This window comes from Astatotilapia calliptera, chromosome 3, assembly GCF_964374335.1.
Source record: "Astatotilapia calliptera chromosome 3, fAstCal68.1, whole genome shotgun sequence".
Classification (NCBI taxonomy): Eukaryota; Metazoa; Chordata; class Actinopteri; order Cichliformes; family Cichlidae; genus Astatotilapia; species Astatotilapia calliptera.
This window is the reverse complement of record NC_137424.1, coordinates 29,983,895-29,998,023: the sequence shown is the minus strand read 5'-3', so window position 1 is coordinate 29,998,023 and position 14,129 is coordinate 29,983,895. Positions and strand designations below refer to the sequence as shown.

The 14,129-nt window shown below is 40.9% G+C and overlaps 3 protein-coding genes across 3 annotated transcripts; 2 read left to right on the top strand and 1 right to left on the bottom strand.

Annotated features, from left to right (window-relative positions):
- Window positions 1-264: 264 nt before the first annotated feature.
- On the top strand, window positions 265-1,018 carry LOC113011545 (TRAF-interacting protein with FHA domain-containing protein A-like). Its single transcript, XM_026151050.2, has one exon. The coding sequence runs from the start codon at window positions 265-267 to the stop codon at window positions 775-777; it is 513 nt and encodes a 170-aa protein (XP_026006835.2). The 3' UTR covers window positions 778-1,018.
- Window positions 1,019-5,204: 4,186 nt separating this feature from the next.
- On the bottom strand, window positions 5,205-7,995 carry LOC113016904 (RNA-binding protein 4.1-like). The gene is made up of 4 exons (XM_026160078.2): window positions 7,861-7,995; window positions 6,991-7,409; window positions 6,249-6,878; window positions 5,205-5,922 (listed from the first exon to the last, which is right to left on the bottom strand). The coding sequence occupies exons 2-3, from the start codon at window positions 7,397-7,399 to the stop codon at window positions 6,271-6,273; spliced, it is 1,017 nt and encodes a 338-aa protein (XP_026015863.1). The 5' UTR covers window positions 7,400-7,409; window positions 7,861-7,995; the 3' UTR covers window positions 5,205-5,922; window positions 6,249-6,270.
- Window positions 7,996-9,327: 1,332 nt separating this feature from the next.
- Window positions 9,328-10,537, top strand: LOC113011729 (TRAF-interacting protein with FHA domain-containing protein A-like). Its single transcript, XM_026151425.2, has 2 exons — window positions 9,328-9,526; window positions 9,667-10,537. The coding sequence occupies exon 2, from the start codon at window positions 9,704-9,706 to the stop codon at window positions 10,307-10,309; it is 606 nt and encodes a 201-aa protein (XP_026007210.1). The 5' UTR covers window positions 9,328-9,526; window positions 9,667-9,703; the 3' UTR covers window positions 10,310-10,537.
- Window positions 10,538-14,129: the final 3,592 nt, after the last annotated feature.

The window sequence follows — 14,129 nt, the reverse complement described above, 5'->3', positions numbered from 1 at the left end:
CAGTCTTTGTGGTATTTGCAGATTTGCACTTGAAACCAGCAGGGTTACTGCAGAGCCAATGAGGAAACTTCCTTGAAACAAAGACAGCCGCTTGTAAAGAGCAGTATAGTCATAAAGACTCATTCATATTTTTCTCTGGCGGCGACAGCACAGTTAGTTGAATCTTCTTACTGAGATACTTTGCATTTCTTGTTTTCCATTTTACCGGTTAAAAGCAGCAATCTTCTACAATTTGAAAACTAAGTCACATTCTTACCTAAGATTATGTTTTTGCCTTGCCTCCAAATCAAGCTTTACCATCCGCAGCAGAGCTGTAAGGGCTTTTATGGTCGTCTTCCTCTGGGAGCCAGAAGAAGACACACTGCCGACGACCCTCTCAGGCTGGGCCGTGACACCGAAACCTGTGCCTACGTCCTGCTTGATCCCCGGGTGTCCCGTAAGCAGCTGGCGCTCTACGCCTACCACATTCCCCAGAGCTCAGAGATGCTGTTTACCATCCAGAATCTGAGCCAGAGGGGGAAACTGTCTGTGAACACCTCAGCGCTGGGATACCTGGAGAGGATGGATCTGCCATACAAAGCTCTGATCCGGTTCGGAGAGTATGAGATCCTGATCATCCGCGAGTCTGGTGAAACCAAGGCCAACTTTGAGGTAGAGTTTGAGGTGCTGGCAGCACCTCCTTCCAGAGAGACACCCATGAGTATGATGAACAACTTCTCAGCTGAGCTCAGTGTACGCAACCCTCTGGAGAGTGATGAGATGCACTATCCTTACTAACATGTATATTGTTTATGTTAATGACTTAGCGAACTTACAGGCAAATTGCTGTGGTGTTGTTACATTAGAGTTCAAGCTGGCTGAGACAAATCTGCCCTCTTTGTACCCTGTAGATATTAAAAAACTCTTATCATAATATGATTACAGCTACATTTAAAGCGTTTTAAATGCAAATGTTTTAGAACCTTAAAGCAACTTGTTTCTATATTTTCAGTGTAAGAAATTCAACTGTTTTTCTGCACATGGTTTTAGATAATGTTTGATGTGACTGCCAATTATACACACTTTGAGTTTATGGAAATGGTTTATAGAGGCCTTTACCTTGAACACAAACCAATTTGGCTTATTGAGACAGGTTTATCAAGAGATCAGATAAAACAGCTACAGTTATAAAGTGATCTACATACACGACAAAGTGCAAACCCGAATAGTTTCAGACACAGCGTTCTGACATTTTGTCAGATGAATATAATTAAATATAATTTATAATTCTAATTTCCTTTGTGTGTCTTCAGTGTAACAGTTACAACATGGTTTTCCAGCTCAGGGCCATGCAAGGAAATAAAAATGACATCCGTAGCTGCAGGTACTGCAAAAGTCTCAGATAAGTCCACATAAACTCCTCAAAGTGTCAACAAGAAGTTGTTTAGCCATCAGATTGTTTGGTGAAGCAGCATACTGCATTCTAGTTTCAGTCTGACAAACACCGGTTACACAAGTGTAAATAGGAAAAATACCCACAGTATATGGCTTGAAATGAAGCAAAATGCATCCTAATGTTACTGCAGAACAGTTCACTTCACCTTTCATTTTGCTCTTGCACATATTTCTGTAAGCTTCACAAAGCCTGTTTCAGCTTCAGCTTGGCCAAAATGCTCTCTTTAGACCGTCTGCCTTCAGCATCAACTTTGTGTGTCAGCTGGCTAGTTTCCAGTTTCAGTGTGTGTGTGCCGGTATGCTTGGTGTTTGGTGAAACATATCAAGGAAGGTCAAAACAGAAAAAATACTTTGGGGAATGTAGGCTACTGTTGTTGCATCATTACTAGCCAGTATGGCAGGTTCAGACAAAAACAACATTTTTGTTGCCATAGTGAGAAAATATAATTTGAATTAGTTAAGCCAGCCATAGAGACACATGGGTCATCTGTTACCTCTGGGTCAGGTCCAAAAACTAGTTCTCATTGTCGTAGAGCAAAGTCCAACCTAAAGGTTCATGTTCCTACATTACTGAATTTACAAAGGGGGAACTCTGCTGAAGCTGTATCAGATTGTTATCTTATCTCGTGCTACATGAGATGAGGTGGAGATGCTCCAGCACGCCTATGACTAAATGACATTTCCCAGAAAAAGCAGATAAAATTATGTTTCTCATTCTTTGGCTAAACTTGATATTTTACTTTCAGTTTTACTATGATTCTCCTTTGTGTTCTACTGGGAAAATCAGTGTTACACACACACACACACACACACACTATATACATATATAGAAACTAAAAGTTAAAGTCACTTTTTAAGATATATATGTACTATGCTGCTCTATACAGCATTATATGTTTTTAAAAATACCTTAACTTCATTAAGATGAGGAGTTAAATTAATAAGAATCAAACCTAAATACACAATATGATTAAGACCAAGTTGGAGGGCTCTTTCTCTCCATCACTGCGTCACTTGTGTCAGGTTTACAACAGGGAAACATCCTCTGATGAGTTTGAAGTTTCTGGTTACTCAGTGACTATTGAATGCAGCTTCCACACTCTGGTGATAGAAGAGTATTTATTGTCTCATTGCAACTTTCTGCAGATATTGTTTTACCGCTGTTTGGAATTTATTAGTCAAGATGGGGAAGTATCAGGACGCTGTTACTGCTCTGAACACTTACTATACATAACATCACACAACATAAGTTTGCCTTCAGGAACTTTGCCAGAAATGCTCACTAAAATATTAATATTGTTGCTGAAAGGGTTAATGGTAACCTAAAGCCTTGTCCTGACAGCAAACATCACCCACTAAGGTTTGCTGGCATAGTGAAACAACTTTTTAAACGGATCAATTTACACCCAATCCTGCCACATGAAGTTAGTTGTGCACTTATTTATATCAAAAGTAGGAATTAATGTACACAAACTGTCCTAAAGTGTAATTTTTTATAGCAAAATTGAAATCCTTATTTTTAACTGATTTTGGTTATGGGACAGAAAAAAAGTGTTTCCCCATTCCATGACAAAAAGCCTGAATTTAGTTTTGTAGTATAAAATCTATGTTAGATTTACTTTCCCATATAAAATTGAGCAAAGAGCTCTTCCCATGAGGTATCATAGCTCTGCTACTGTCCAGTTAAAAACTAGGATGTTAAGAAATTGCTTCTTGTGCACGTGTTTGAAGACAAATTTGGACAGGGCCAATGTGCAGTAGCAAACAGAACTAAAACAATGCAGTGAAAACAGTGACTCAAATGGCAACCAGCCAAGTAACTAGACACACAGCATGTAAGTTAACAGAGTCCATGTTGTTGTTTTTAAATATTTTATTGATATTTGCAAAAATCCAAAAACTAACAATACATTAAAGAAATTATTACTGTGAAATTCCCACACACTTAACCAACTTCATGTTTACAAGGGTTTAAAATCTATATTTATCATATATAGAAATATCACATCTTCAAGTCCAAATGTAGTGTTCTGTGGTAAATCCTTCACATTCATTCAATCAAAAAGAAAAAACTGTAAAAATAAATTATTCAAATTTCCAATTTTAAAAAGACCTCGACTTTCCCTAAAAGCTGCCATCATTTTTTTAAAATTCAGATGCATTTGAAACCCTACAGCTGGCATCCAATCTGTCAGCAGCAAAGCGTACCGCTCACAGTCTGTACAGTGTACATAAAGAACAGCCGGACAGTTTTGCAGACTAGCTAACACCTCTGAACCTCAGATTTCCCTAAAATAGATAAGAGAGAACCCAAATAAATAAGTGATCCAGTATTAGCCATCTATGAGCGATGGAATGACACAAACCAAAGCACCACTGTTTTTATTTAACCCCACTACCCCCTGCCCCAGCTGCTCTCTCACTTGTCCCTATCATCATTAGCAAACTGCAGACAGGCAGACGACAGTCGAGTTCTTCTCCATGCTGTGATTCAACATTAGAGAATGTGACAGATGTCTGATTACTTAAAAATGACCCGTTCTTTCAACTGCCGGCCCATGGCCCAAATCCACACTAGCACTGTTTACTCATTGGAGTGGAGGGTGAGATATACTGAGTGCTGATCCATACTACCTAAGTGGAAGTGGGTTACGAATCCCTAAACCACAGGTGTCGAACTCCAGACCTCGAGGGCCACGATCCTGCTTCTTTTCAAACTAACCAGCCCTTGTAGCTTCTTATTGGCAAAGCACACCTGATCCAGGTAATCAACAGCAGGTAGTGCAGGGATATCTCACAAACAAGCAGGATACTGGCCCTCGAGGCCTGGAGTTTGAGACCCCTGCCCTAAACGGTCTACACCATGGGTGTCAAACTCCAGGCCTCGAGGGCCAGTGTCCTGCAGATTTTAGATAACATCTTGGGTCAACATACCTGACATTTTGAAGAGGTAATTTAGCCATTTAAATCTGCCGCCCTCAAGGCCTGGAGTTCAACGCCTGTGGTCTACACCGAAGCAGGCGTACTAACCAACAATTACACTCACATGCCAGGTTTTCACAAAGTGGTGAAACTATTACACACACCGGATAGCTATAGAAACCACAGATGACAGTGGAAGTTCATTTAACCTTCAGAGAAGCACAAGGGCCTTAACAGACTCCACAAAACCAAACTGAGTTAACGTTTGTTCTCAACTTTCCTTCACCTGTTCAATCTAGCTTAAGACATTTGTGTAAGATTTTCCAGCATGATGATGTTTTTCCCCAAAAGATGCGTAAGAGTGGATCATTCCATCACTAAATAACTGACCACACCTGATGGTTTTCTCTTATTCATGTTCCCTGTATCTACCTTTGGTACTTTCAGGACTTTTTTGGCATAAAGAGCCTAAAGAAATCCCCAACTTTTTTCTGGCTACTACAAAAAACTATTGAATGAAAGTAATAATTCACCTAAAAGAATCATACAAATGTGGAATGTGTTTCAGCACTACATCAGCATTCTTTCCAATCCAGTAACCTGTCACTTACCTTTTCACTGCGAAGGTGTCCAGAAGTTGTTGAGGTAATACCCCCCTCCCCCTCCCCAATATGACTCAAGGTAAACCAGTCTCACCTATCAAAACCAGTGTGGGTTCAGTAGGTTTAGAGAGCGCTAGCTCGCTAGCTTTTCTTTACTTGCCTTCAACTTTGGCACTGAGGAAAGACGTCAGACGCCCTGCTGAGGAATAAAAGCTGCAGCATTTCAGACAAGACCAGTGAGGAAAGTTTGGGCGTGTTTTTTTTAATCAGCGTGACGATTTTAACAAGCTTGTCTCACGGTATTTCATCGCTAACAAACGGATAACTTTTAAAATAATGATATTTCCGGTGACCCTACAACAATATTTGAATCAGGTTAATTAGAAGTGTTTGACAATGCACATATAAACGCTCTGAGGAGGCTTCCGATTGACATTTATTTTCTGTAAGTTAACAGTTACTTCCTGCATGCATCGAACTCCTACATTTGAGCAGTTTAAGTTTTTCACAGCGGTTTGTTGTGCGGTGTAAAAGTTTTACATGATGGAGTCAACGTGCAGATTAGATTTTATACCAAACAAAGTTAAGTTCAGTTAAATCTACAGTCACAAGTATCGCCTAGAAACTGTTGCTGAACTCATTCAGCTTCTCTAAGGTCACAAACAACATCAGTATTACTCAAACGAAAAAGTACAAAAAAAATAAAATAAAAAATAAACACCTACTCCAGACGGCAAGCAGTAAAAGTACTACAGCACAATTACATATTAAAACAACCAGGAGGAAAAATACGAGTGTAAAAATTGCCTCAAAGTAATAAAAACAGAAAGAGACGTGGACGTCGGCTATTCGGTTCCTCCTGTCAGCATCGCAGGGGAACGTTACGCGCTCAGCCACTGACAGGGAGAGGATAGAGTCACGTGCATCAGGAGGCGCCGAGCGGCGACGCAGTCGGACGACAATCCTGAAAAAAAGAGCAAATGACAGAAATGAACGATCTGCAACTCTTGAATACAGGACGTTTTTCCAGGTTAATTTCTAATTCGACTTGTTTTTCCCGAAATTCAGAGATTCCATCCTCAACAGTGCATCTTTGTCGTATTATAACACACTTAGTACTATTTTGTTATCTGAAAAGCCATGTTAAATGGATCGACGTGCATTACCAACGAATTTACTTGTGGAACAGCACCTTGTACGCATGCTTTTCAAATCCCCGGCTGCCTCTGCCGTTACAGGAACGCTGTTTTAGGAAAGAGCAACACCAGTCTACCTCAGACCTATCCTCACCTTCAAAATGCGCCGCCCTTGCTTAATAAGCGTAGCGTGCAGGCGGTGGCGGAGGCAGCCGATCTGCGTAGGGGTCCCTTGCACGTGGAACTCCGTATGCAGAGCGATCATAGGAGTAGCCGTTACTGGCAGGGGGCACTGGTGTGGTAGGCGGTCTCCTAAGCGGACTTCGATCTCGGGCGTAGTATGAGGACGGAGGAGGTGGAGGAAGGGGCCGACGCTCATATGGGTCGAGCGACGAGTTCGGAAGACGGTCTCGGACGACGGCTGACGGGGGAGGGGGAGGAGGAGGCACGCCGGGACGCTGGTCGTCGTAGGTGGCCATGCCATACGGACGGGCTCGATACTTCTCATAGTAATCTACCACGCCATATCTGTCCCTCTCAGCATCGTAAGGGCGATCTGGATAAACTGCTCGTCTAGGGGGAGGGGGAGGCAGAGGAGGGGCAGGGTAACCTGGGGGTATGTGGCTAAGACGACCCCTCATGTAGCCAGGTGGAGGAGGCTCGGGCCACTCTCCTGGATAGCGTGGGGGCCAATAGCCACCCCTGTCTGGGGGAGGAGGGGGGTAATCATCCCGTTCTTCATGTCTGGGACGACTCTTGGAAATCTGGACATGGATGCGTTTGCCTACATTAAAAAATAAAAAGTAAAAACACAGGTTATGTGGGCTGGTTTATAATAAGGCAACACTTTAAGGTTTCTTCTTGACCTCCTTATAAATGTTGGTAATCTCTCTTACCTTGAAATTCTGTGTTGTCCAGTCCCTTGATGGCATCCATGGCCTCGTCAGAGTTGGACATGTGTACAAAAGCAAAATTCTTAACAACAGCACACTCTGTGACCGTGCCGTACTCCTCGAACAAAGCACGCAGCTCATCATCAGATCCTTTCTCTACATTTGCTACATGCAGTTTGACTGAGCCCTGGTTCTTTCCGTGACTGGCCTCCACGTTGATTGGCGTGCCATGCAGCTTGTAGAGGTGCAGATTCTTGATGGCTTTGGTGGCAGCCTTGCGGTCGTCCATGTGGACGAAGGCAAAGTTTTTGATGATGGCACATTCTGTCACAGTGCCATACTCGGTAAAGAGTGCCTTGATCTCATCCTCGTTTGTCGCTCTGGGCAGATTTCCCACGAAAATCTTCACCATGATTACAAATCTGTTTCGAGATAATGCAGAGTGTTAAGAGAGAGAAAAACATATAGTTACAATTTTTTTAGTACATACTATTGAAGAGTACGTTTGACCCTTTCTGAGTCTATAAAAACAGCAGCGTTGTTAACAGGCCCGCGCATAGTAAAAACCTAGAGTCGTTCACGGCGGCACAAGTACCAACAATTTAACAACTTTAAATCATTATTATCAATAAATCGTTTCTTTCATATCTGTATATGTCTACAAAAAGAACAAATGAGCAGAGTTTAAACGCCGCTCGTGTAGCCTGTTAGCCCCGGTTAGCCACGCTAACAGACAAAGCAGCGCAGTCGATATTCTCGCGCAACGAGGCTAGCGGGCGAACAAAGGAACCGAGGTTAACAGGGTACTCCACACATACCTATGCGCCACACAAGTGCATTTATATAAAGACGTAAATTTTCTATTTTCATTACCTTTTAGTCGGCGCTCACAAAAAGGAATTGAAGTCCCCTTCGAGAGGTTTCCTTTTGCTAACTTCCGGTTGTGTCTTGCCTGTGGCATACAAAAAGCCAGCTGCACCGCCCCCTCCGCCCGGGCGTGCGCAGTAATCTAAAGTCTTCGGGTAAAACAACAATTTTACAACTTTACAACTTTTATCCGCATTAAATGTTACATATTATACACCCAGTAGTCTACAATATATCTATTTTTCTACTTTGCATGTCTAATAAAAATAATAACAATATAAAAAAAACTAGCTATAGCACTGTGCTTTGTTATAAATACCCTACATTATCTTACGGTACACTTTTGTCCATGTTTTGTAAGTCACCCCGTTTCGTATTTATTAACCAGTAACATTTCAGAACTACATTTATATGGTGAAGAAAAGAGAGTTAAGTACGTTTTAAACGTACTTGGTTAATGTGTAACGGTCTATTTTACGAGGTTGCTTCTTCCCGTTATAGTTGTAAATACCGCAGGGTGGGAAGCAGTGTCTTTAGTTGAGTCTGTTTACAGTAACTGGTTGTGACACTTCTGATGACATTATTATTATTTTTCACTAACCCCAGCCACCCCAGTAATGAAGAGCGACTTTTCATTCTGAAATAAGTAGCTAAATTTTGACATACATAAAATTACATTCCTTAACAGATTACCCTGTTATACTGCGTTTAAAGAAACACATCTCATTTTGTATTTTAAAACATTGTTGCTTCTGAAAAAACCCTATAAGTAATTTGTTAAGACTGCCGAGATATGCAAAACATAAAAATTATCACTAGTTGATCAATCCTCTTGTAAAAAAATGTTGTTGTTTTTTTGGTTCATTTACTTTTTTTATTTTTTATTTTTTTTACAAAACATCATTAATGTCCTCTGTTTCACATCTAATTGTTTCTTCTGTATGTTTGCATGTCTGTATTTTATTTCTCTGCTTTGTTTACATAAAAAGTATTGTAAATAATCATAATACACGGCTCCAAATGAAGTTTTAAAAGCGTTTCTGTCTACTCCGGGTTGCGTCATCATGGAATTTTCAGTGTTGTAATGCTACATTCAGGTGCTCGCGTTAAAAATCGCACAGTACAGCAAACCAGCGGAAAAGAATGTAAATTGTAACAAAGACTTCGGTGAATTATGTTGAATTAGTATTTTTCTTATTAGCATTTTGTTTCATTTTCTTTAATTTCACGTGGCAAACTGTTTGCATTGACTTCGCAATCAAACATACATAAATATTTCAGATCTGCGTAACGCCATTACTGTCCAGTCTCCTGATTTAACAGTGGACATACTTTTACTTTAATAACTGTACTGTGTATTGTAGTGTCTAATTCTTGGATGCTATGTTTTTCAGCTTTTGAATGAAAATTTGTATTTTTCTTTCTTTTATGTTGCATTCACAAAATTTAATTCAACCTGAGAGTAAAATTTCCGGATTTGCACTTGAAAGCAACACTGTTGGACCAACAGGAAAACTGGCTGAATAAAAGGCAACAGCTTGCAAAGCGCAGCAATCAGTCTTCCTGTTTTCGCAGCAGTAGCAGCACCGTTAGATTCTTCTAACTCAGTTTCTTTCTGTCCCGTGAATGGAATAAAAACCTCGTTCTTTAATTAAGAAAGTTTCACATTCAGGTAAGGCATCTAAAAAAACAATGTTTGTTGATTATATGCAATACGATTTAACCCTGCTTTACAGATAAGATGGTCTATTTTCACTGTATGACTAATTTTGTTGTTTGGTTTTTATTTTTTGTCCTTTCTTTAACTATCAGCTGTCTTCTTTTTTTCATCTGGAGTTATTGTTTCACAATGAATGTGTCTATGACGATGGAGACAGAGGAGGACCTCCTGACTTGCCTCCAAATCAAGCTTTACCATCCTCAGCAGAGCTGTAACGACTTTTATGATCGGCTTCCTCTGGGGACCAGAAGAAGACATGCTGCCGATGACCCTCTCAGGCTGGGCCGTGACGACCAGGCCTGTGCCTACGTCCTGCTTGATCCCCGGGTGTCCCGTAAGCAGCTGGCGCTCTACGCCTACCACATTCCCCAGAGCTCAGAGATGCTGTTTATCATCCAGAATCTGAGCCAGAGGGGGAAACTGTCTGTGAACACCTCAGCGCTGGGATACCTGGAGAGAATGGATCTGCCAGACAAAGCTCTGATCCGGTTCGGCGAGTATGAGATCCTGATCATCCGCGAGTCTGGTGAGGCCATGGCCAACTTTGAGGTAGAGTTTGAGGTGCTGGCAGTACCTCCTTCCAGAGAGACATCCACGTCTCTCTGGAAGGAGCAGACATCCATGTCTCTTCCTCCAGTCATGGAGACATGCTCAGATAGTAGGATTAGTTTGTCACCCAAAGATAGCTCCTTTGGCCCCCAGGAGAGTGATGAGACTCTCCCTTGTTATTCATAACCAACCATTACTGCTTATTCACGTGTGACTTTTTTTGTTGTTATTTACTCGACTTAATGCTCAGTGCATTTATTACATTAGACAAGAAATCCCTCTTTGTATATGTGAAATCAATATTTTGCACCCTTTTCGTATCCTGTCTACATAAGCTGCATTGTTAATTTTGCAAATACTGTTAAAGTGCAAAGTTTGAAAGTTATGACTGAGAAATAAACAGTTTATCTGGAATACAGTTGTCTGCATGTTGATTATTTTGTTTTTGTTTTTTGGTGGAACCCTTTACTCTAAGGCAATCATTAATCAAAGAATGAAAAAAGTGTGGCTTTGCATTGAAGACAGAAACAGGTTTTTCTAGAAATCATTGAGATGAAGCGGTAACCTTTCAAGCCTGTAGAAATATGAGATCTCCACACAACCATGGCAGCTTAGGGGAAAACACAGCACTATTCTAGAAACAACACATGTAAGAGCCAATTAAAGGTTAATTTTATTGGTACTGGTAAAATGATTAGAGGAGAAATATACATGTTTGATGTTAAGAATATAATTCTAGTTGATTTTAAAATACTGTTTGTTAAATGTATAGAATATAGAAGTGCAACATTCTAATGCGCTTTTTAGTATTTTGGGCTTCCGGCACACTGTAATTACGTAGTTGGGGAGTCGGATAAGCTGGAGGCAACACAGTTTTTGAACGAGTCTTGCCATGTAAATTAAAAGTTTCAATAAACATATTTTTTGCAAGAAAAGTACCTGGACTAGCTCGCGTTTCAAATGCATGTTGCCGGACTGACTCCTAAAGGTGGAACAGAAGAGTGAAATAGAGACTGAGTGCCGCCACTACAACACACATTTATAGAGTTGAAAAAAGGCATTCCTAGTCTGGAATGTGGTCACTGTCGCTGCCATGCAGGCGGTAGTTGTACGAGTTTCACATACTCTAAATGATATCTAGCAATGTATTTTTGTGCTCTGTGGAGGACGTAATTGTGTGAGACCACTTCTTAAAACATCATTTATGCAATCTATACGAGTCCTATATACTGTCAGGAGAAATCAGTTGAGCAGAATGAATAGATTTCTTCTTCCCCCTGTTGATTTATTTAATTACTGTTGTAAAGGGACATTTAACTGTATCTCTCCTGTCTTTATCAAGTGAGTTCAAATTATTCAGAAATGGTGAAAATGGTTTTTCACCATGAAACATGAAAACAGGAAAAAATCTGCCCACAACTACCAAGACAGCTGGTCCTCTAATTATGTCAAACAGAAAAGATGCATCCAAGTTTCAGAGAAACGTAAAGGTCAGAGCACACAAACCAGAGGGATGTCCTCAACTACGAAGATAGCATTAGGCATGAAAACATTGTGTATGTGGATAACCTCAGATCTGAATTTACAGGTTTCTGGTTGTAGCTATGAATCGAGGCAGATTCTTCAAGATTAGGCAGCCCATCAAAGTAACGATCTTGATATCTCTGAAAGAACGTCCTCTGGGAGGTGAGAACTCTCTCAAACAGTGCTGTCATGGAAAGACGATTCCCTTCATTGGCTGGTGTCCTGTATGGCAACTAAGAAACCAAATCCCACAACTTCAAAGCCTTAGCTTCCATAATGGACTTTGGGTGTTGTTATTCTGCCCCTTTCAAGTTCCTCAAACCCTGGCCTGAACTTTCACCTTCCAGCTCTAATGGTAAATGGCCTGTATTTATATAGCGCTTTACTAGTCCCTAAGGACCCCAAAGCGCTTTACATATCCAGTCATCCACCCATTCACACACTGGTGATGGCAAGCTACATTGTAACCACAGCCACCCTGGGGCGCACTGACAGAGGCGAGGCTGCCTGACACTGGCGCCACCGGGCCCTCTGACCACCACCAGTAGGCAACGGGTGAAGTGTCTTGCCCAAGGACACAACGACCGAGACTGTCCAAGCCGGGGCTCGAACCAGTAACCTTCCGATTACAAGGCGACCTCCCAACTCTTGAGCCACGATCGCCCCCTAATGTCTGTCCCCCTTCAACAGTTTGAGGAAAATGCTTCACTCAGCACTCTGTCATACCAGCTATGATCATGGAAGTGCCACTGGTGACATGACCTAACCAGTTTTCAGTATTCCAATATGTTTCATTGATCTGTTGTAATTCACGTGAAATAAACTAAAAATTTAACTTTGCCATAAATCCACATAAAAATGAGACAAAATATAATTCTGTGACCAAATAAGACTTGATGTCCACTACAAAAGACTGAAGATAAAGAATAACAAGTAAAGAAATAACAATTCAAAATCTAAGTATTAAAAAAAAAAAATTCTTCTTGGATGAGCGCACACGATTTCCAAGTATTTGTTTGATTTAGGGGAAAGTGACTTAGGGACTAGAGGAAATGATATTTCGCTCTTTAGCAGATCCAATGAACTCACTTCCAGTTTCACTGTTCATTGATTAGGCAACTATAGTATCCATCTATGCATTCTGCCCCTCACTCAGTGGAAACATCTGTTTAAAACCTGGATTCAACACTCCTCTGCTTTAACTGTCTGGTTTCTCACAAATGAATAACATCATGTTGCTGGTTTCTCACAAATAACATCATGTTAGTGAGTGCTGAATAAGCACAGCTGTGGAATTGTGCAAATAAAATCACACTGACTCATTGTGCTTTAGGTTTTTGGGGAGGGAGTATGTGATGACTGTATGTTTTAATGCTGCAGGCAGTTCCACACCCCTCTGGTGAAGATAACACTTTGTAGTTCAAAAACTACACTTTTGCACTCGGCCTGAAACCAAAGCAGCATCAGTCTAAGTCAGTTTATATGCTGAAGTCTGACTTTTATAGATGCTTTGTGCTCAAATCAATCAACCACTTGTAATTAATGATATGTGACATTTAAAGATCTCATAATAACGCCCCAAAAGAACACATTGCTGTCACATAGCTGGGTTCTTGTGGTTCCTGGGATATTTAAAAGTAAAATTGAAGGAAGAGCCTTCTGGTTTAAGATCCCTTTTCTGTGAAACCAACTCTCAGTTTAGATTCAGGGGAAGATACCCTCTCTACTTTTAAGATTAGGCTTAAAACTTTCCTTTTTTATAAAGTTCTTCCTCTCCTCATCTCCAGCCAGACATCTCAGATGGCCCCCGTCCCTGAGCCTGGTTCTGCTGGAGATTTCTTCCTGTTAAAGGGAAAGTTTTTCCTTCCCACCGTCACTAAGTGGTTGTTTGATTGTTGGGGTTTTCTCCATGTTATTGTAGACCTTACAATATAAAGCTCCTTGAGGCAACCGCTGTTGTGATTTGGCATAAATATATAGTCATCTGACAATTTATTAGATATACCTTACTAGTATGAGTTTTGCCTTCAGAACCATAATTCTTTATGGCATAGATTCAGACATTTTGGTCCATATTGACATACCGATAGCATCACACAGTTGCTGCAAATGTATGCTGTAAAAATCCGGTTCCACCACATTCCAACGGTGTCCTTATAGACTGAGACCTGATGACTGACAACCACTGGAGCACAGCAAACTCACTGTCACGTTCAAGAAACCAGTTTGAGATAATCTGAGCTTTGAGGCATGAAATGTTATCCTGCTACAAGCAGCCATCAGAAGATGGCTACTACCATAAATGGATGGTCAACAATACTTGGGCAGCTGTGGCATATAAGCAATTCTCACTTGGTACTCAAGGGCCCAAAGTGTGCCAAGAAATATTCTCCACATGCTCGTAGCATCAGAAGCAGCATGAACCTTTGACATGAGGCAGGGTGGATCCACACTTTCATGATGTTTACACCAATATTTGGTT

Coding starts and splice junctions, on each gene's coding strand:
- LOC113011545 (XM_026151050.2), top strand. CDS start 265: ATGTTTTTGCCTTGCCTCCAAATCAAGCTTTACCATCCGCAGCAGAGC.
- LOC113016904 (XM_026160078.2), bottom strand. CDS start 7,399: ATGGTGAAGATTTTCGTGGGAAATCTGCCCAGAGCGACAAACGAGGAT. Junction 6,879..6,990: donor GGACAACACAGAATTTCAAG/GTAAGAGAGATT, acceptor TTTTTAATGTAG/GCAAACGCATCCATGTCCAG.
- LOC113011729 (XM_026151425.2), top strand. CDS start 9,704: ATGAATGTGTCTATGACGATGGAGACAGAGGAGGACCTCCTGACTTGC.